A 19,828-nucleotide genomic window follows, 5' to 3' on the forward strand; every position below is an offset into this window, starting at 1 on the left:
TTATCTCCGGACAGAGCTCTCGAAATCTCTGCAGGAATTTACCCCTACTAAGCCGTCTCACGTCAGTGTGTAGCAGGAGCTGATTGGTCGTAGTCTGCCTTCTCCAGATGCGCACGGAACAGCCGTCTTTGAAGTGAACTAGCACGTATAGAACAGGCGATCTTTGTTTCAACATCCATGATCTCTTTCACGTCTAGCATTCTTGTGCATAAGGCTTGTTGGTGTATTATGCAGTTGTTGGCTCAAATTTAGCCTATTACCCAAAAACATTTAAAACTCAACTTAAAAGCCAATAAATACTCACATCTACCTCTGAGACCAGTTGGAGATGGAAAAAATACACCAGCCGTGAGTGAGAAGAAGCAAGGGTCCAGCTTTATTGTTCCATTCCACCACACGAGATCCACACCGATGAGAATTCTCAGAAGTGATCCCCCATACCCTGAGCTTAAGCTCCAGTATTTATACTGTATTTACACACTAGATAACCCATAGGTTTCCAGAAAAGGCCTATTTCACTTACACATAGAATCAGAACCCAGGCATTTCTAATAACCCAGAAAATAAAAACCCAGCGTTTTGAATTACATAGAGAATCAGAAACCAGGATTCTCATTTACCTAGGTGGTCAGAAACCAGGATTCTCATTTACCTTAGGTGGTCAGAAACCAGGATTCTCAATTACCTAGGTAAATAAAATGACGTAGACAAGACGACTAAACAACCAGGAGGGACCTTGGTCTTATCGTTATCTCGGGGGGGGGGGCAGTTTGACCCAGCCACCCTTATAACTGGCTCCTCATGGTTCTTTCTTAAAATTAAGGCCTTCCTTGCGAGCCAAGAACCCTCACCATTTGAGTCATGAGTAAGTTTACATTTTCCTGTATTTCTAGTTTATAATTTATTTTCATATTTGCACTATATTTCTTATTTTATATATATTTATACTACTTGAAAAGCGGTTTACTGTACTTCCAACTTCTTAACATCATTACAGTTCTACTGTCCTGCATATCCTACTATTCTGTCTTTTTATAGTTTCTCTATTACTATAAGATATTATTAAAGTTATTCATGTGTGTGTATGAGAGCGAGAGAGTGTGTGTGTGTATGTTGTGTCTACTTGCCCGCCCTTGACTGTACGAGCGTGTGTGTGTGTGTGTATTAGCGCTCCTCAGCTCAGCTCGTATACCTCTTTTTGGCTTTTTTTGACTACTACTGCTCTTAAAGATCTTTAAAGTGTAATTCCAATCCGTCAATGTCCGCCTAATCCCGCTTCTATGTGTCTAGGTGCCCGTTTTTTTCTTCTTCTCCCTTTTGCTGGATGCTAGGTCTCCCTTATGTTTATTTTATGACATTTTTTATCCACAACACAGTGGTAGTTAAAGAAGTCAGGGAAAGCATCGTCTTCCCTGCACTTGGCAATGAATCCATTTGCACTGCTCAACCATTGACTGATATCAATTTGCACACTGGAGCTGGGTTTTGTCAATGAATTCTTTAAAAGACTGAAAAATGTCCTCTCCCCACGATTTCGCTTGCTAGCCTTTAGCACTGGCGTGCTTGATCGCACACGCGTGGTGAGAGAAAAGACGAGATCTCAGACTGGCTGCCCTGTACGTCAACTAACTACGTCAACTAGCGATCTACCTGCACTTCCTTTGCGATCGACCAGTCGATCGCGATCGACATATTGGGCACCCCTGCTGTATATATTTTGACCTGAAGAAAAAAGCCTCTTTATACACATATGCTGTTAAACTACACCTGCTCTACTCTCGTGTGTGTGTGTGTGTGTGTGTTACCTGCACTATGAATTTCTGTGCGTGCGTGCTGGTGTAGTCAGAGGGAAAAGTTTCGCTGATGTGCATGTTGAATTGTGACACTCAATTCTTTAGATCCTCAAACAACTCGGCCACCTCTAACACACACACACCAGAAATGATAGTTAGGGATCTGTGTCGAGAAGTGTGTGTATAGATGTGTGCGAGTGAGTGAGTGAGTGAGTGAGTGAGAGTCATAACCTCTTGTATCCGTTTGATCTGAATGCAGTTCTCTTTGCCCCACTCCAGCTCATCCTAAAACACACACACACACACACATCAGTACCACTTTATTTATTTCTATAATCCAACACGTTATAATTCAACATAACTGTCACAATCTCCTGCCTCCCATACGCCGTGTACCAGTTTAATCTATTTCCTTATTTGGTCAGTGCTTTCTGTTCTTATTTCGATGTCCTCTCTCTGCCTGGTTCCTATTTCTTAAATTGTGCACTCTATCTGTACACTACACACTTGACCATCTAACACCTGGATATTTGAAGAGCGCACACACACACACACACACACACACACACACACACACACACACACACACACACACACACACACAACCTGCGTGAAGTTGCCCCCCCACCAACACAAAACATCGGCAGAATAGTTTGTGCTGGTTTGTGCCGTAAAAATATTCGTTTGTGCTGCTTCAGTTCTGGAGATATTAAAAGAATATTTATAGGTCATTCTGGGGTCACTCAAACCCCCCACATGCTCCAAATTCACCCCAAATGGTCTCAATAATAATAATAATAATAATAATAATAATAATTCAAAAGAAGAGAACTATAGCTCCTTAACCCACACTGCGCATGCGCGAAGCCGGATGACTCAGCCATTAAACTAGTAAAAGAGCTCTAATTAGCCAGTGAAGCTAAATGTCGTTCTGCCACGTCCACTTATAAAAGTAAATCATGCAATATTCTCAGACTGGGCAGTTATTGACAGAGTGAATTCATCGTTTTAAATAGAATCAAAAATAACATCGACCTATTTGCTAATCTCATTTCGATTAGCTTGCTCATTAATTACACTGCGCATGCGTGGACTGGACTGCCTCCTCAAAAGCTAGCACCGCTAGTATATTTGTATAATATTAACATTAATACTGAACCAGAGTGAATAAAAAAAGTTTTAAAATGTTATTTCTCACTTCTCCTCCTCTTGTTCTTCTTCTCCGTGCGGGTGTGAGTTATCTTTGGTCGGTTCCTCGGTGATTCGGTCATTAGTGAACCGAGCTCCGAGAGTGAATCAGTGCGCCGTCACCGCTTGCTTCATACTGATACACCTGAAACACAGGTGTTAACACCGTTAACTACACACATACACACAATACAGCACAAAACAGAACGGGTTCGGTTACACAGAACCGAATAAACTCACTTTAGTTTGGGTCCAAACGGGCCAGAACTAACACTAGCACCGCTTTCTGCTCCTACCTTCGACTTCTCGCGCTCGTGGTGACGTCACCAACGTAACGGACGTTGACGTAAATTTGAATCTTTGAGGAGAAAATAAAATAAAATAAACCCAAATATTATTTCATAAAAAGCTTCATTATTCTCTTCTTCTTAAACACGATAGAGGATAAGATATACAAATACATAAAAAAAACAGCTTTATCATTATTTTAAATCAAATCCACTTTAAAAGTGCTCCTAATTACATTTTAATTAAAAATATACTTCATCTTACTCTTGTTTAATTAAATTTTTTAAATTAATATTTAATTCATCGATGATTGTAGACGTGTTGAGGTTTCACGTTCTTTGTGCTTTATTATCATAAATATACACTTTGTTTAAACTTTTGAGTTTGGACACAAAATGTAAACATTCCTCATGAATCCAGAACATTCATTTGTTTATTATTTAGAAAGTAATAATTAAACAGCTGAATAAAATGATCAGATTAATCACTTGCAACATTTAGGATATGAATTTCTTGTATTGAGAGAGGTTTTTAATTATACACAGATATAAATAGATGTTGTTTATTTGTAGTTTTCATATTTGACTCAGTACATTACACCACATTTATTTAATCAACTATTTATCAAGTTTTTTCAATATTGAACTGAATGATTGTTCAATATCAATAAAAATCTTCAAATAATCTATCAACACCATCAATACATCTCATCAGTAAATAAAAATCTACATTTATCCAGCTGATCTATTGACTGGTTTATTGAAAGTTTTACAGCTTCGGCAGGTAAAGAAGCCATGGCTTTAATCTGATCTTCTGATTTCTAATGATAATTAAATGACAAAATACAGAATTAAAGAATATCTTTATTTAAATTCAAAATCACGAATCATTTAAAAATATGGACTACAAGTCATTTCTACAAGTGTTCATACAGACAGAAAGACCAGAGATGAAACGGATTTAACAGATACAGGACAATTAGGACAAGGAAAGTGAGAGAACTAGAATGATCATTTATTTATTTTTATTTTTTTAAATTACAACTGTGTTCAAGATCACAGCAAAAAGACAGTAGAGGAAACAAAGGGAAAAATATTTCACATTTCCTGTTTAAATTCAACAGTAAAATCACATGAACTGAAGACATCGTGACTTTTTGAAACCGGTCGTTACATTTTTGAGTCAAACGGAGCAGGTAGTGATGAAGAAGCTGCCTCGAAAGATCATTTCTTTTCCTCGAAGAGTAAAAAAAAAAAAAAAAAAACATGAAATCCTAAATGCATGAAAAATAAACTATGTAAATTTTATGTCTAATTACAGTGAACCCTACGGAGAGTGAAGCTCACAGAGGCAAAGTGTTCACGCTACAGCAAATTTCACCGGTTGACGCTAAACTCGCTCACTTAGAAGGTGCGTTTCTCTGTCCCGGGATATTCCTAGCACTGTGTGTGAAAGCTCCTGAGATGTCCAGCATGGAGACGTGTGTGTATGTTGATGTGTACACAGTACCAATGGTCAGGATGTACTGTTGTGTCCGAGTTTCTCGTTCTCCTGAAAAACACACGTGCGCGCGCACGCACACACATATACACACACACACACACACACACACACACACACACACACACACACAATGGAATTGTAAAGCAAAACATTGGAATATATATCTTAATCACATCTCATAGTCCTTTTATAGAGTCTGAATCAGTTTGACTGATTCATTTCGAGTTTATTCAGAGTCGAATCACTTTCTAGTGAGAATCAAATACTCATCTCAGTCTAGTTCGTTTGGAAGTGTGCGACTCTCACTAGAAAATTATTCGACTCCGAATCGTCTCGAAACGAATCAAAACCGATTCAGACTGGACAAATGGACTAATAGAAGAGAAAGAGCAACAGGAAAGAGGACAGCCTTCCTGCTGAAAGCAAACCGGATCAGAACCTTACATTAGATTGTTTTCTATATTTTTATTTTAAATCAGTTGTGTTGTTTTTCTTCTTTCTGCACTCGATTGAGGAAACACAGCAATGATAAATAAATAAATAAATTTATCTGTCCAGCTTCCTCCTCTTCGTCCCCCAGAATGACGTGTGGGTGACGGATTGACGGATTTAAAAAAAGATGTCTGGGCAAACTGTGACCTCCACGAGTTAAAAGTGAGCATCCAAGTAAATTTAATGTGTTAACTGCACTACATTCTGCAGTCACACAGGACCAGAAGAAATATGTACATCTACTTTACATGTTAACACACAAAACAAGCTTTTGAGTATTAGTTACCCTGTCTTACTGTACAAGGCACCTGCAAATAATAAAGCAAGTAATTAAAAGTTCATCTATCATTTCACTTCCACTAATCAGTCTTTTGACCAGTCTAAAAATAAAAAGACTAAAAAGAAACAGACTTAGCAAGAAGAACTAAAGATATGCGGATGATGATGTCTCAGTTCCACCGCAGCTTCAACAGCCCTGGATCTTCTCCTTTAAAGCTTGGAGAAGGGCACGTCTTTCGGACTCTTCTTTTCCAGGGCTGCCTGCGCTGACTTCATAAGATCCTGTGTCTGCAACATGTTCATGTTCCAAGTAGCCTGGAGACGCAGAGGAGAAATCTCAGATTTCGACCGCTCTACTTTGTGTTTGTGGCCATACTGTGTGTGCATGGGTCTACCTTGAGGCTAAAAATGCTATTCATGTCTTAAGCAGATTCTTACCATGTAGTCTAGGCTCTCAGTCACACTGTGGTCTCAGGAGTAGAGGAGGTTGATTTTGGTTCCTTGGACAGTGACGCGACTCCGGCCTGCAATCTCACCTGCTATTTCCAGAGCTCCAGCAATCATTGACTATCAGGGAACACACGACTGCAGAGATGAAGAACAGAACACACACTTGCCTTCATTTATACTAAATAATAAAGCTACATGAAAAAAATACACGGTACAACCCAAAGTCACATTCTTCTGTTATCATTCCATATCTTCCATGTGTCAGTCCAGAATTTCACCTTTTTGTGATCACAGAAATTAACTGTGGGTAAAGAAGTATGAAGGACAGAGCCGTGGTTGAACCCTGTTGTTTTGTGTCCTTGAATAGTGGTGCTGAGCTGTGTTAATAGTTTGTAGAAAGCCATGAGAACCAGATGGGATGGGCCCTTTCCAAGCCAAGGGCTGAGCACCATTTATGTCTGTGAGAACCTCTGTGTAACCTGTGTAACCTCTCTCCTCTGAGAGGTCCAGTGAAACCATCTAAGGTGCCTCTTTCCAGCATGTTTTGTTCAGCAAGCAAAATGGGCAAACTAAGGGTAAACATTCAGCAGGTTGTCAAGTTACTAATGGTTACTAGGTGAGAGTGTTGCTACCTAAGCTTTGTTACCTTTTAGCATGAAGTTGACAAAGACATGGGTGGTCATCATAGAGATTGGAGTCCATATAACAGCATCCTTATTAGACTGCGCAGAAAATCATGGGTCTGTGTGAAAAAGAGCACATTGAATGACCCCGACGTGCTTTGAACCTTCTGAGCTGGAGTCAGACGCACTACCGTTGCGCCACGAGGTCCCAGCTCAAAGCCTATGGCGCATCATGGTGCAAGGCATACTTGTTCATCGGCGTGGCGATCAAGACGCATTGGAACTCGGAGACAGGTGGTGGGCTGTGACTGTTGCGACTAGTGTCTGACATCTGGGCAAGAGCTCTTTCAGAGGACAAGGCACGAGCCCTTTAAAGGCATAACCTGGCTGGTTTCCCTTCCCTGGACATTAAGGGAGATTTTCAAGATCAAATGGTAGATCTCACCCCAGTGCGTGAGAGTGAAGCGTGGACAACTTATACCTGAAGCGCAACTCAGGGACTCAACTGCCTATGCGATAGAACCATGGTTCAGCCTTCTGTTGGCTCGAATTTAGCCTATTACCCAAAAACATTTAAAATTCAACTTAGAAGCCAATACTCACATCTACCTCTGAGACCAGTTGGAGATAGAAAAAACACACCAGCCGTGAGTGAGAAGAAGCAAGGGTCCAGCTTTATTGTTCCATTCCACCACACGAGATCCACACCGATGAGAATTCTCAGAAGTGATCCCCCATACCCTGAGCTTAAGCTCCAGTATTTATACTGTATTTACACACTAGATAACCCATAGGTTTCCAGAAAAGGCCTATTTCACTTACCCATAGAATTGAAACCCGGGGTTTTACTTTACACATAAAATCAGAACTCAGGCATTTCCAACAACCCAGGAAACAAAAACCCAGTGTTTCTATTTACCTAGGTTTTCAAAAACCAGGGTTCTCTTTTACCTAGGTCTTCAAAAACCAGGGTTCTCCCTTACCTAGGTCTTCAGAAACCATGATTCCCATTTCCCTAGGTAATAAAAATGACGTAAGCAAGACGACTAAACAACCGGGAGGGACCTTGGTCTTATCGTTATCTCGAGGGGGGGGGCAGCCACCCTTATAACTGGCTTTCTTCATGGTTCTCTAAAAATTAAGGCTTTCCTTGCGAGACGAGAATCTTCACCATCTGAATCATGAGTAAGTTATATTTTCCTTTTTTTCCCGTACTTCTCATTTATAATTTATTTTCATATTTGCACTATATTTCTTATTTTATATATATTTATACTGCTTGAAAAGCGGTTTACTGTACTTCCAACTTCTTAATATCATTACAGTTCTACTGTCCTGCATATCCTACTATTCTGTTTTTTATAGAGTTTCTCTATCACTATAAGATATTATTAAAGTTATTCGTGTGTGTTTATGTATGTTGTGTCTTGACTGTACGAGTGTGTGTGTGGGTGTGTGTTTTTAGCACTCCTCAGCTCGTACACTTCTTTTTGACTTTTTTCCTATTACTGCTCTTAAATTGCTCGTAATTCCAATCCGCCTAATCCCGCTTCTATGTGTCTAGGTGCCGGTGCCCGTCGTCAGTCCCCTCTCTCTCCGTTACTGGACCTGGATCAGGGTTTGGACCTGGATCTGGATACTCATTACCAGCTTGTGCATCTCACTGCTGATATCATGATGCTACTTAACTATCTTCGCCGCACCCCCCCTAAGAATGGAGATCCGGGGTTCCCCCCTCTTCTTCGGTACAGAATCTGCCCCACGAACGTGCGTGTTGACGCTTCTACCCAGTCAGACCCAGAACCCCCCTCCAGCTTCCAATCCGAGGATGATGATGTTGTCTTCTCCGATCCGGGCCCCGACCATCCGTCCCTCTTCTCACCCACCAGTCCCGACTCTCAGTGGTCCGCTCACTTCACCCCCCCTGATTTCCCCATGTCCCCGGGACGCACCCCATTTTCCTCCCCCTCTTACTCTCCTCCAGATTACTCTCCCACCCGTCCTGTGAATTACCAATAAAATTAAATTTTTACTCATACTCAATCTCCCTCGTGTTTATTTCATGTCATTTTTATCCACAACACTTCTTCTGGGTAACTTCACACATTTACCATTTGTACGAGGCCTTTGCGTCATTATACGTGTCAGACGATGGGCAATCAGTGGCAAAGGTGGCGTAAACCTGCTTTTTGCGAGGCATACAGAGCCAAGATTACACGTCAGTTTGTGGTGTGGAATTAACGTGTTTGTTAGAAATTTTGGTCTCCTTGTGCAGAAAAGCCAAGTTTAATTAAAAATGCTGATGCTATTCTACTTGTTCTCATACCGTGACACGAAGGCATTCCTTGAACCAAGACAAGCCTCCAGAGTGAGCCTTACGAATAAGAGTTATGCTGGTAACGATTTCCAAGCGACATGCTGGTCAAAAGTGTGCTAGTTGTAAACAAAAATACGAACAAGGTCGTTAAACAGAAAGCACTGGGGTTAAGTTGATCTCAACTTAGAAACTGGCCAACATAATAGATAGGACCAAAGTTCAACATTCTCTTGGTTAACGTCACCATTTTACAGGTTTCACAAGAACCTTGTCTCTTTGTATGTCTCAGACTGCAGGCAGTCAGTGGGTAAAGAAGTATGAAGGACAGAGCCGTGGTTGAACCCTGTTGTTTTGTATCCTTGAATAGTGGTGCTGAGCTGTGTTAATAGTTTGTAGAAAGCCATGAGAACCAGATGGGATGGGCCCTTTCCAAGCCAAGGGCTGAGCACCATTTATGTCTGTGAGAACCTCTGTGTAACCTGTGTAACCTCTCTCCTCTGAGAGGTCCAGTGAAACCATCTAAGGTGCCTCTTTCCAGCATGTTTTGTTCAGCAAGCAAAATGGGCAAACTAAGGGTAAACATTCAGCAGGTTGTCAAGTTACTAATGGTTACTAGGTGAGAGTGTTGCTACCTAAGCTTTGTTACCTTTTAGCATGAAGTTGACAAAGACATGGGTGGTCATCATAGAGATTGGAGTCCATATAACAGCATCCTTATTAGACTGCACAGAAAATCATGGGTCTGTGTGAAAAAGAGCACATTGAATGACCCCGACGTGATTTGAACACACAACCTTCTGAGCTGGAGTCAGATGCGCTACCGTTGCGCCACGAGGTCCCAGCTCGAAGCCTATAGCGCATCATGGTGCAAGGCATACTTGTTCATCGGCGTGGCGATCAAGACGCATTGGAACTCGGAGACAGGTGGTGGGCTGTGACTGTTGCGACTAGTGTCTGACATCTGGGCAAGAGCTCTTTCAGAGGACAAGGCACGAGCCCTTTAAAGGCATAACCTGGCTGGTTTCCCTTCCCTGGACATTAAGGGAGATTTTCAAGATCAAATGGTAGATCTCACCCCAGTGCGTGAGAGTGAAGCGCGGACAACTTATACCTGAAGCGCAACTCAGGGACTCAACTGCCTATGCGATAGAACCATGGTTCAGCCTTCTTCTGGGTAACTTCACACATTTACCATTTGTACGAGGCCTTTGTGTCATTATACGTGTCAGACGATGGGCAATCAGTGGCAAAGGTGGCGTAAACCTGCTTTTTGCGAGGCATACAGAGCCAAGATTACACGTCAGTTTGTGGTGTGGAATTAACGTGTTTGTTAGAAATTTTGGTCTCCTTGTGCAGAAAAGCCAAGTTTAATTAAAAATGCTGATGCTATTCTACTTGTTCCTATACCATGACACGAAGGCATTCCTTGAACCAAGACAAGCCTCCAGAGTGAGCCTTACGAATAAGAGTTATGCTGGTAACGATTTCCAAGCGACATGCTGGTCAAAAGTGTGCTAGTTGTAAACAAAAATACGAACAAGGTTGTTAAACAGAAAGCACTGGGGTTAAGTTGATCTCAACTTAGAAACTGGCCAACATAATAGATGGGACCAAAGTTCAACATTCTCTTGGTTAACGTCACCATTTTACAGGTTGACTTCTTATTTAAAAACATAAATGTAACTGACATGCTGCTTTATTAAATCATAGCAACTTGAGCACCTGCCTAGCCCTACTCTGAATATGAGGAACTTTCCTACACAACTATTGACATAACTACCTGCAACCTGAAGTGTCACTGAGGAAGCAGCACCCTTCGAGCTAATGCTATTACATTAATTTACATTAATTTCTTCTAATCTCTATACTTTAAAATTATTTACCTTACGTTATACAAATATAACTGACACCACTTTAAATAAAACAATCGTAACGTTGCGCTGTCGCAAATTTGATCTGTATTCTGTTTTGTTTTTTACAAAACATCCGCGACTAGCTTGTAGCCTGTAGCCCGCTAGCATCACCTACCGCTAGCCTTGTTTACGTTTCACATTTCTCACTTACCGCTGTTCTGTTTTAAAAAAACAAACAAACAAACAAACAAACAAACAAATATGTCTGCTGTCTCTCCGGTTTTGAGTGCAGATGAGGACTCGCTTGAGCTTCACATGGTGCGGCTGGAACTGGAGGATGTGGAGAAGCAGATCCGCGGCCTACTCGACAAGCAGGCCCAGCTGCTGGAGCGACAAACTGCGCTGGAAACATCTTGTGCCTCTGCTCACATATCCAAGGTAAGCACACAGCATGGTATTTCCACTCCCAGCCCCTCTACGCCGTGTGTTTCTCTGTGCAGGGACCGTGCACCTAGGACTTTCCCAGCCGTGGTCTCCGTCACGCCAGCGCCAACACACCTCGGGCCTTGGGTGAACCAGCGGCGAAAGGCGCGGGCTGGACCTTCTCCACCTCCGGTGTTCGAGATTCCAACCAGGAACCGCTTCGCCCCTCTCCGCCAGACCAGACCCAACGCTGTGATCGTCGGGGACTCCATTGTGCGGAACGTTCGTGTAGCCTCATCTAAAGGTAAGGTGCGCACACACTGTTTTTCTGGTGCTTGTGTCCTTGATGTCGCTGCGCAGGTATCCGGGATCCTGAAGAAGGACGAGCGCACTGGAGCGGTTGTGCTGCATGCGGGGACGAACGACACCAGGCTGCGGCAGACGGAGGTTCTGAAGAGGGACTTCTCCAGCCTGATCGAGACGGTACGAGGCAGATCACCCACCGCGAAGATCATCATCTCTGGACCTCTTCCCACATACAGACGTGGAGCAGAAAAGTTCAGTAGACTTCTAGCATTAAATGATTGGTTAGTCTCTTGGTGTAATGAGCAGAATCTGGTGTTTGTCAATAACTGGAATCTGTTCTGGGAGCGTCCTAGGTTGTTTCGTCCTGATGGCCTGCACCCCAGCAGCCTTGGAGCGGAACTGCTTTCAGACAACATTTCCAAGGCACTACACTCCAAGTGACTGCCTACCGTAAGTACATCTTCCAATAATAACATTCAGTATAATCAATGTTCAACTAAAAATCCGGCAAAGGTAATACATACTATAGAGACTGTGTCTGTTCCCCGAGCTATACAAATATATAGAAAATCTCGGAAAGTCTATCTTCGTAACCTAATTAACATAAAATTAAATCATATTGAATGCACAGCCAGCATTTTTGATCTGAGGCTAGGACTATTAAACATTAGATCTCTTGCGTCGAAGGCTCTTATTGTTAACGACATCATTACTGATCAGGAATGTAATTTAATGTGTTTAACGGAAACTTGGATTAAACCAAACAAGTACATAGCATGAAATGAAGCCAGTCCTCCTGGATACAGTTATGTACATCAGCCTCGTTCAACTGGTAGAGGAGGAGGTGTTGGATTCATCCATAGTCAAAATCTAGTCGTCACACAAAAACCTAAGCATAAATTTAATTCTTTTGAAATTCTTTATACCAGTATAAGTTATGTAGCCACAAAAAATAAGTCAATTCCTCTAATTATTATTTACAGACCCCCAGGGCCATATACTGAATTTCTTAGTGAATTTGCAGACTTTGTCTCAAACCTGGTTGTGTCTGTAGACAAAGCATTAATCGTCGGAGACTTTAATATTCATTTTGATAACCTGGAAGACCCTCTAAGAATAGCGGTTGTGTCCATCTTAGATTCAGTAGGGATTAATCAGAACGTAATCGGGCCTACTCATAATGGTGGCCACACTCTTGACCTCATACTAACATACGGACTAAGTATAGAAAATATTATCATTTTTCCGCAGTCTGAAGTTGTCTCAGACCATTATCTTATCTCGTTCATAATACGTATTGATCATAATATTTCCACCTCGTCTCGCTACCGCGTAAAACGTACCTACACATCAGCTACTGCACCGAGCTTCATAAATAACCTCGCAGAAACATCAATTAGATTTGGATCACCGTCAGATCACACAGAACTCGATCAGGCGACTGAAAGCTTGGAGTCAACACTCCGCTACACGCTAGATAGAGTGGCTCCACTCAAAAGGAAAATAATTAGAGAAAAAAAATTAGCACCCTGGTATAACGATCAAACGCGAACCTTAAAACAGACAACTCGACAATTAGAACGTAAATGGCGTCAAACCAAACTGGTGATATTTCAAACAGCATGGAAGGAGAGCCTACTGAAATATAGGAAATCTCTTGGCGATGCTAGAAAAATCTATTTCTCCACCTTAATAGGAGACAACAAAAACAATTCTAGATTCCTTTTCAACACAGTAGCAAAATTAACTAGGAATAAAACCACTGCAGAGAGAAACACTCAATCATTACATAGCAGTGAAGATTTCATGACATTTTTCATTGATAAGGTTGAAAATATTAGACGTGAAATACAGGCCATTAAATTAAAACTGGACAGTACTGTAACAAACCCATTACATGACAATGTAGCAATATCAGATCAATGTTTAGAGTGTTTTGCTCCGCTTAGAGAGACCGAACTAGCTACATTAATATCTTCAGCCAATTCATCAACTTGCATACTAGATCCCGTACCTACATGTTTGTTTAAACAGATTGGTCCAGGAGTAATTGAACCACTTCTAAATATAATCAATTCTTCCCTAAGCACTGGCTATGTACCTAAATCACTTAAATTAGCAGTTATTAAACCCTTGATTAAAAAACCTGATCTTGACCCGTCTCAATTGTCCAACTATAGACCAATATCAAATCTCCCCTTCATCTCTAAGATTTTAGAAAAGGTTGTAGCAAAGCAGCTATGCTCGTACTTAGATAGGAATAACATTCATGAAATGTATCAGTCAGGATTTAGACCTCATCATAGCACAGAGACAGCGTTAGTTAAAGTAGTAAATGACCTTCTACTGACCTCTGATCAGGGTTGTGTCTCGCTGCTTGTGTTACTCGACCTTAGTGCAGCTTTTGATACTATAGATCACACTATTCTCCTTGATAGATTAGAAAATGTTGTTGGTATTAAGGGAACAGTCCTCTCCTGGCTCAGGTCTTATCTCACCGATCGTTATCAGTTCGTAGATGTAAATGGTGAATTCTCCATGCGTACTGAGGTTACTTTTGGAGTTCCACAGGGTTCTGTTTTAGGCCCACTGCTCTTTACTTTATATATGCTACCCCTAGGTCAAATTATTCGTAAACATGGAATTAGCTTCCACTGTTATGCTGATGATACACAGTTGTATGTTTCAGCGAAGCCAGAGGACAGACATAAGCTTAGTAAAGTTGAGGATTGTGTAAAGGACATTAGACATTGGATGTTAATTAATTTCCTTCTACTTAATTCTGATAAAACAGAAATACTTTTATTAGGCCCACGTGTAGCTAGAAGTAATCTTTCTGATCACATGGTTACTCTGGATGGTCTTTCTGTTTCATCATGTGCAGCAGTTAAAGACCTTGGAGTGATTATTGACTCCAGCCTATAATTTGATGCTCATGTAGATAATATTACTAGGATAGCCTTATTTCATCTCAGAAATATTTCTAAAATAAGAAACATATTGTCACTACATGATGCGGAAATACTAGTTCATGCATTCGTCACCTCTAGATTAGATTACTGTAATGCCTTACTGTCTGGATGTTCCAGTAGGAATATAAATAAGCTCCAGTTAGTCCAGAATGCAGCTGCTAGAGTCCTAACTAGAACCAGAAGATACGACCATATCACACCGATATTATCAATACTGCATTGGCTCCCAGTAAAATCTCGCATTAATTATAAAATACTTTTATTAACCTGGAGCCCATCCCAGGGAGCATCGAGCACAAGGCGGGGTACACCCTGGACAGGGTGCCAGTCCATCGCAGGGCACACAATCACACACATATTCACACACCCATTCATTCACTACGGACACTTTAGACACGCCAATCAGCCTACCATGCATGCCTTTGGACTGGGGGAGATACCAGGGTACCAGGTAAACCGGGGTATCTTAAGGAAACCCCCGCAGCACGGGGAGAACATGCAAACTCCACACACACAGAGCCACGGGAATCGAACCCGGACCCTGGCGGTGTGAGGCGAAAGTGCTAAACACTAAGCCACTGTGCGCCCGATATCAATTCCCTTGCTAAAAAATATATAAATAAATAATTTATATTGGAATGGGGTATGCACTGTTACAGTGTCATTCTGTACCCTTCCATGGCATTTCATAGGCAAGCTTGCATTGGTTACAGAGCCACTACAACTAATTCGCCAATGCAATGGTTAAAATATTAAGCGGTCCGGATTCAGAGCAACTCCACTTAGAATAATCACAACCACAAGTTTGTATGCGAGTACCTGCAGGTGGTCTCAGTGAGGGGCAGGAGAGGAATGAGTGTTACTGCGACACTTACAGAGTGGACACAGGTACTCCCCATTCTCTACATCGTAACTGGTTTGCTCATGCAGCCACTGCGCATCCTGACTCTGGAGTGTCTCAAAGTATCTGTAAGAGAAAATACCTCGAAGATTAAGAGACCATTATTTGACAACCTGTCAAATTTCCATGAGCTTTATATGTACCATGCAATCACAGAAATGACCAAACTGGTCAGATCTATTAAGCAGTGACAAGCAAACTGATCCATTGAGCTGTTAAGCTTGACATGGATGTAGGATTGACATGGGAACACCATATACTGCTAGTAAAGCTCTCCGAGGTAACATTCTTCAGGAGTGTAAACTGTTGGTCAGCACTCCCCTCCATTGAAGAACGGGAACATATGAAAAGTATTTTTGATTGGGAAGCGCACAACACATAACAGAATCTGACGTCCTCAACAACCAAGCATTGCTGATTACCAAGCGTAACAAGTTCCATCACCTGATTTCTTTAGCTTTTGATACTCACTGCACTTACTCCTAAGGTCAGATCAGGTTAACGTTCTTTGCTTCCCCATGAGGCACAATAAGTTTACAGACTTTGAAAGTAACACTGGCTTGATCTAAGACAGTGAAAAATAGTCAAGTGCACATAGCAAGCTTTGTTTCATGCTTTGTGTCGATGATCAGCTCACTGTATTGGGTTAAAAAAAAAAAAAATCTGCAGATGGCATATTTAAGCCAAACACATCCAATTTGGATCTACATCTTATCGATCACCACACATCCATGAAGACTTTCCTGTACATCACAGATTAGGTTTTTGACTTTTCAGTCACAAAACATTCCGACTGATTGATTAATATTAGCTAATTTTTTTTGTAATTGCTCATATAAAGGTCATATTTTCTAGACAAACTATTTACTGTTAGCTGCTGATCTATTGCCTATATCCACAAACATTTGAAAGCAGCAAAACTTTTTATTTGGGATTAAGTAGAAGGCTGTCTAGAAGTAACATTTTGCCCAACTCCTCACCTCTGCCAGCAGTGAGAGTGCATGATGTGGCCACAGCTGCCGTTATGGGTACAAAGGACAGGTCAGGGTGCATGAAGAGGGGATCACAGCTCTCTGTAACACACATGTATCCTCCAGAAATAAGCACACTGGCTACTCAAACCTATCCAATTACTTGACTTGCACACTGTAAACCATAACCTTACCTGGATTGTGAGGGGGTCTTTTGCGGTTCTTGGACATGACCGTAGAGCGTTGGACAAAGGCAGCGAGCACCATGGTGGTGCCATCAGGTAGGATCTCCTGCGCTTCGTGACACAGGATACACATCTCCATCTGCCTCCTCTCTCCTCCTCTGGCACGCCAAGGACGAGGTCCCACACACACCAGAGCACCGTCACATGAACTGGGGCTGTACCAAGCAGAGACGGATGGTTACAAGTACACTATAACCTTAATTTTTTGTTAAGGTCCCACTGAATTTGTTAAAATAATCAATGTTGAATAAATGGGTTCATCTTTTTTTAATCACCAGGAAATTGCTAAAAATGGCCTAGGATCCTCTCTACTCATTTACCCCAACAGAAAATGCTCTAAATGAATATGCAAGATAAAGAGTTTAAGGATGGGAATTTACTTATGTTATGTGAAGACCACCATTATATGCAAGAACTTTTAGGACAAAGAACAGACAACTGCTCAGCAAAGTCAAGGAAGTGTTGATGCATGCATTTACTGACATAAATGTACTGACTGGATATTGAGAATACAATACAAGTTGACTTATTAAGAACACTGCGTCACTACGAGCATGCTTAGGTACCTATGCTCTGCTGATGTAGAGGCTGAGGCGTCCAGATCCTCTGAATCCTGCGTGAGCAGCTCTATGTACTTATTGATAAAATGACTCTGGCTCTCTAATGTTTGAGCCATGGTCTTTTTCCAGCACAGTTCAGCTTTCCTTTTTCTCTATGCTTTGTCTTTGTCCCACACAGTCTACAACACACACACACACACACACACACACACACACACACACACACACACACGCACGCACGTAGATTTAAGCTCTTCAACACTTTAAAGGGTAATGGTTAATATGTCTGTGGAATAGAAAGTTGCTCAAAGTCTGACCTCCTTGTGACAGTGCCCTGTTCCTTCACAGGGAGGTGCAGCAGCTGTGCACTCACGCATCGTTTTAATGCTAACCACCATCTGTGTAGAAAAAGACACATAATTTAGGAAAATACTTCTACAAGAAAACGATACAGCAGTGCAGTTAGAACTACATGCACACACAATCAAAGTCTGCAAAACTAAGCAGATGTTCAATAGAACACATTTGTGCACTAAAAAGTATATACACACACACCATACCATTAAATACTGAAGATGCATTACAATTTTACTAACATTTAATTTGCCCGTTTCTCTTCAAAGTACATACTGCAATACATCATTAGCCTTGGCCTACACCATGGCCTTTATATGTACATGTTCTGCCTGGTGTAGGTGTCCTGACAGTTTTCACTATATGGAAAATAAAATGCACACATCACAGTGCATGGAAGTTCAGTTTGTGTAGTAAGCAATCCTTACATGTCATTTAAATATTCATGTTGACATACAGCTTTTAAGTAACACGCACAATAAGCCACATCAAAACACCCCTAGGGCCACCTACAGATGATCAGCAGCAAAACCGCTTTGGGACAGTGAAGCATTTGTGCTTCACCGTGGTGAGAGGTGCTGCTTTGCCTACCGGCCACGCCACCTTGAGCAGTGTTGCACTGCTTGGATTTCAAACAGGTCTTGATGATGCAGCACTGCTTTAAACTTCATGGTAAAAACGCTCATCTTTTGTATGTTGCGCCTACCTTCAGTGAGCGAATTGTAAAACATGCTAGGCTGCCACCTGCTGGACATATTAGGTGCATGCATAGAGAGAGTAAGGCAAATTGCAAACATAATCAAGATGTAATTTTACTTTAAGGATCCAGCGAATCATGTCTTTGTGCACTTCCAAGTGAGGCGTGCACTGCAAGGTCTCTAACAGAGCCAGGATGCTTGTAGTGTTGCCGGGGGCTTCACCGGGACCTGTGATACAGGCTTGAGACTTTCTATTGTGTGAGATGATGTACAAAACTTACGGGAGATTTTGAGGGTGAAGTTGAAAGTAACTTCATCGTCATCCCCAATGTTCTCTAGCTGTTGCTGCTCCTCCAGCAGAGCCATGCCTATCAAGTGCAGCACCTGTAGCAACACACACATACAGAACTGTGAACACTACTCAGTCATTAAAAAGTGATGCTCATGAACACAGCATAGCAAGTGGAATTTTGTTGAATTTACTACACTATCATGTCATTTTAACAAAACATCCAAACATTTACACTCTGCAGCATGGACTCAGACCAGTGTCCTCCACTGGGCTCCATAGCCCACTGCAGCAGAGCTCCCAGCATGCCAAGCAGCACGTCACACTGCAGAATGTTTCCCAAGCTGGCAAACAGTGGGCAGAATGGAGGCAGGGCTACGACACACACAGACACTCACACTTCAGCAATCTGCATTCAACTGACCAATCATTTTCAGATATGACTACAATCACTGAAGAAATAGCTTACCTGGGTCCTCTCCATTCTGTCTCTTAAGCTTTCGCTGAGCTTCCTCTGCCTGTATCCAAAATAAACTACATAAAAATTTAGAAAAACCATTAGTGCTCATGTGACTAAAGAGAATTACTAAATCTGCCAAAAGCAGCACATCACCTTAAGGACATCCCCAGCACTAACAGCCGAATCAAAATGCAAACGGATAAGTGCATATATTGAGCTTCCAAAGAGCATTTCCTCATTAGACCACTAGGCACTCAAACCGGTATTTTGTCATTTATGTGCTTTTCTTTATCAATCACACACTCTGACAGAGGCTCTGCACTTAAGAGAAGGAACTAAAGAATGAAGTAACACGTGAGTTGCAGACAGTTTTAGTTACTGCGTAGCAGGAGCTCAGGTACATGCTTTAAATAGTGAATTATTATTTACAAAAACTGTTTTCAGAATTGTAATGCTGTTCTCTCCAGGGAAGGGGTCACAATGTTAACGGATGTCTGCCCCAGAGACAATAACAGCACTGAGACTCTTCCCGTAATGTCTAACCTGAAATCTTCCTGTAATGCTGCAGACCGAGGGGTCCTGGTCCAGGATTTAAGAGAAATTAAGAGAAAAATCAAACTGCTGACTTCCTGTTGAGTTTAGGGTTGTAAACATACAGTACACTGCAGCTCTCCTTCACTAACTCTAATTCACTCCATTTAAACTCACGGTTGCCAGATATCACTAGAAAAGTCAACTCCAGTTTCCATGTTTTGATTTATCCCCCAAAACACAATATTATCAGCAGACATGGACACTGTACTGGGGAACCGATCTAAAACTGAAACAAAAATAAAACTACTAAAATGTAAAGACAGAAAATG

At 41.6% G+C, this 19,828-nt stretch overlaps 3 protein-coding genes, 1 long non-coding RNA gene and 1 other non-coding gene across 14 annotated transcripts in view; 1 reads left to right on the plus strand and 4 right to left on the minus strand.

Moving 5' to 3' along the window:
* Nucleotides 1–3,323, minus strand: part of LOC128634231 (myotubularin-like) — a 26,905-nt gene extending 23,582 nt beyond the window's left edge. For 7 of the 10 annotated variants that reach the window (XR_008397515.1, XR_008397512.1, XR_008397513.1 and 4 more), the window contains exons 1-4: nt 3,222–3,323; nt 2,992–3,126; nt 2,025–2,078; nt 1,806–1,921 (exon numbers count right to left, since the gene is read on the minus strand). The gene's annotated coding sequence lies outside the window, so the exon portion shown is untranslated. Of the gene's footprint in view, nt 139–1,805; nt 1,922–2,024; nt 2,079–2,991; nt 3,127–3,221 lie in introns of all 10 variants that reach the window. The other 3 variants (XR_008397519.1, XR_008397514.1, XR_008397517.1) reach the window with 3 other exon arrangements.
* Nucleotides 1–19,828, plus strand: part of LOC108272388 (piwi-like protein 1) — a 496,438-nt gene that overhangs the window by 114,875 nt on the left and 361,735 nt on the right. The window lies entirely within an intron of this gene.
* On the minus strand, nt 4,120–6,289 carry LOC128634242 (uncharacterized). The gene is made up of 2 exons (XR_008397569.1): nt 5,982–6,289; nt 4,120–5,858 (listed from the first exon to the last, which is right to left on the minus strand). It is a non-coding gene; the product is annotated as an uncharacterized LOC128634242 (long non-coding RNA).
* Nucleotides 9,700–9,771, minus strand: trnaw-cca (transfer RNA tryptophan (anticodon CCA)). The gene has a single exon. It is a non-coding gene; the product is annotated as a tRNA-Trp (tRNA).
* LOC128634225 (E3 ubiquitin-protein ligase UBR2-like) lies at nt 15,154–18,605 on the minus strand. Its single transcript, XM_053684523.1, has 6 exons — nt 18,498–18,605; nt 17,482–17,562; nt 16,880–17,343; nt 16,554–16,759; nt 16,369–16,461; nt 15,154–15,454 (listed from the first exon to the last, which is right to left on the minus strand). Exons 3-6 carry the CDS (start codon nt 16,918–16,920, stop codon nt 15,390–15,392), a joined length of 405 nt encoding a protein of 134 aa, XP_053540498.1. The 5' UTR covers nt 16,921–17,343; nt 17,482–17,562; nt 18,498–18,605; the 3' UTR covers nt 15,154–15,389.

Source organism: Ictalurus punctatus, chromosome 12 (genome assembly GCF_001660625.3).
Source record: "Ictalurus punctatus breed USDA103 chromosome 12, Coco_2.0, whole genome shotgun sequence".
NCBI classification, from domain to species: domain Eukaryota; kingdom Metazoa; phylum Chordata; class Actinopteri; order Siluriformes; family Ictaluridae; genus Ictalurus; species Ictalurus punctatus.

What these genes read in the sequence shown, in the direction of transcription:
- LOC128634225 (XM_053684523.1), bottom strand. Translation starts at nt 16,920, where the DNA reads ATGAGTAGAGAGGATCCTAGGCCATTTTTAGCAATTTCCTG. An exon ending in CCATTTTTAGCAATTTCCTG is followed by an intron (nt 16,760 to 16,879) that starts GTGATTAAAAAA and finishes TGCTTGGTACAG; the next exon opens with CCCCAGTTCATGTGACGGTG. An exon ending in CACTCTCACTGCTGGCAGAG is followed by an intron (nt 15,455 to 16,368) that starts GTGAGGAGTTGG and finishes TTTCTCTTACAG; the next exon opens with ATACTTTGAGACACTCCAGA.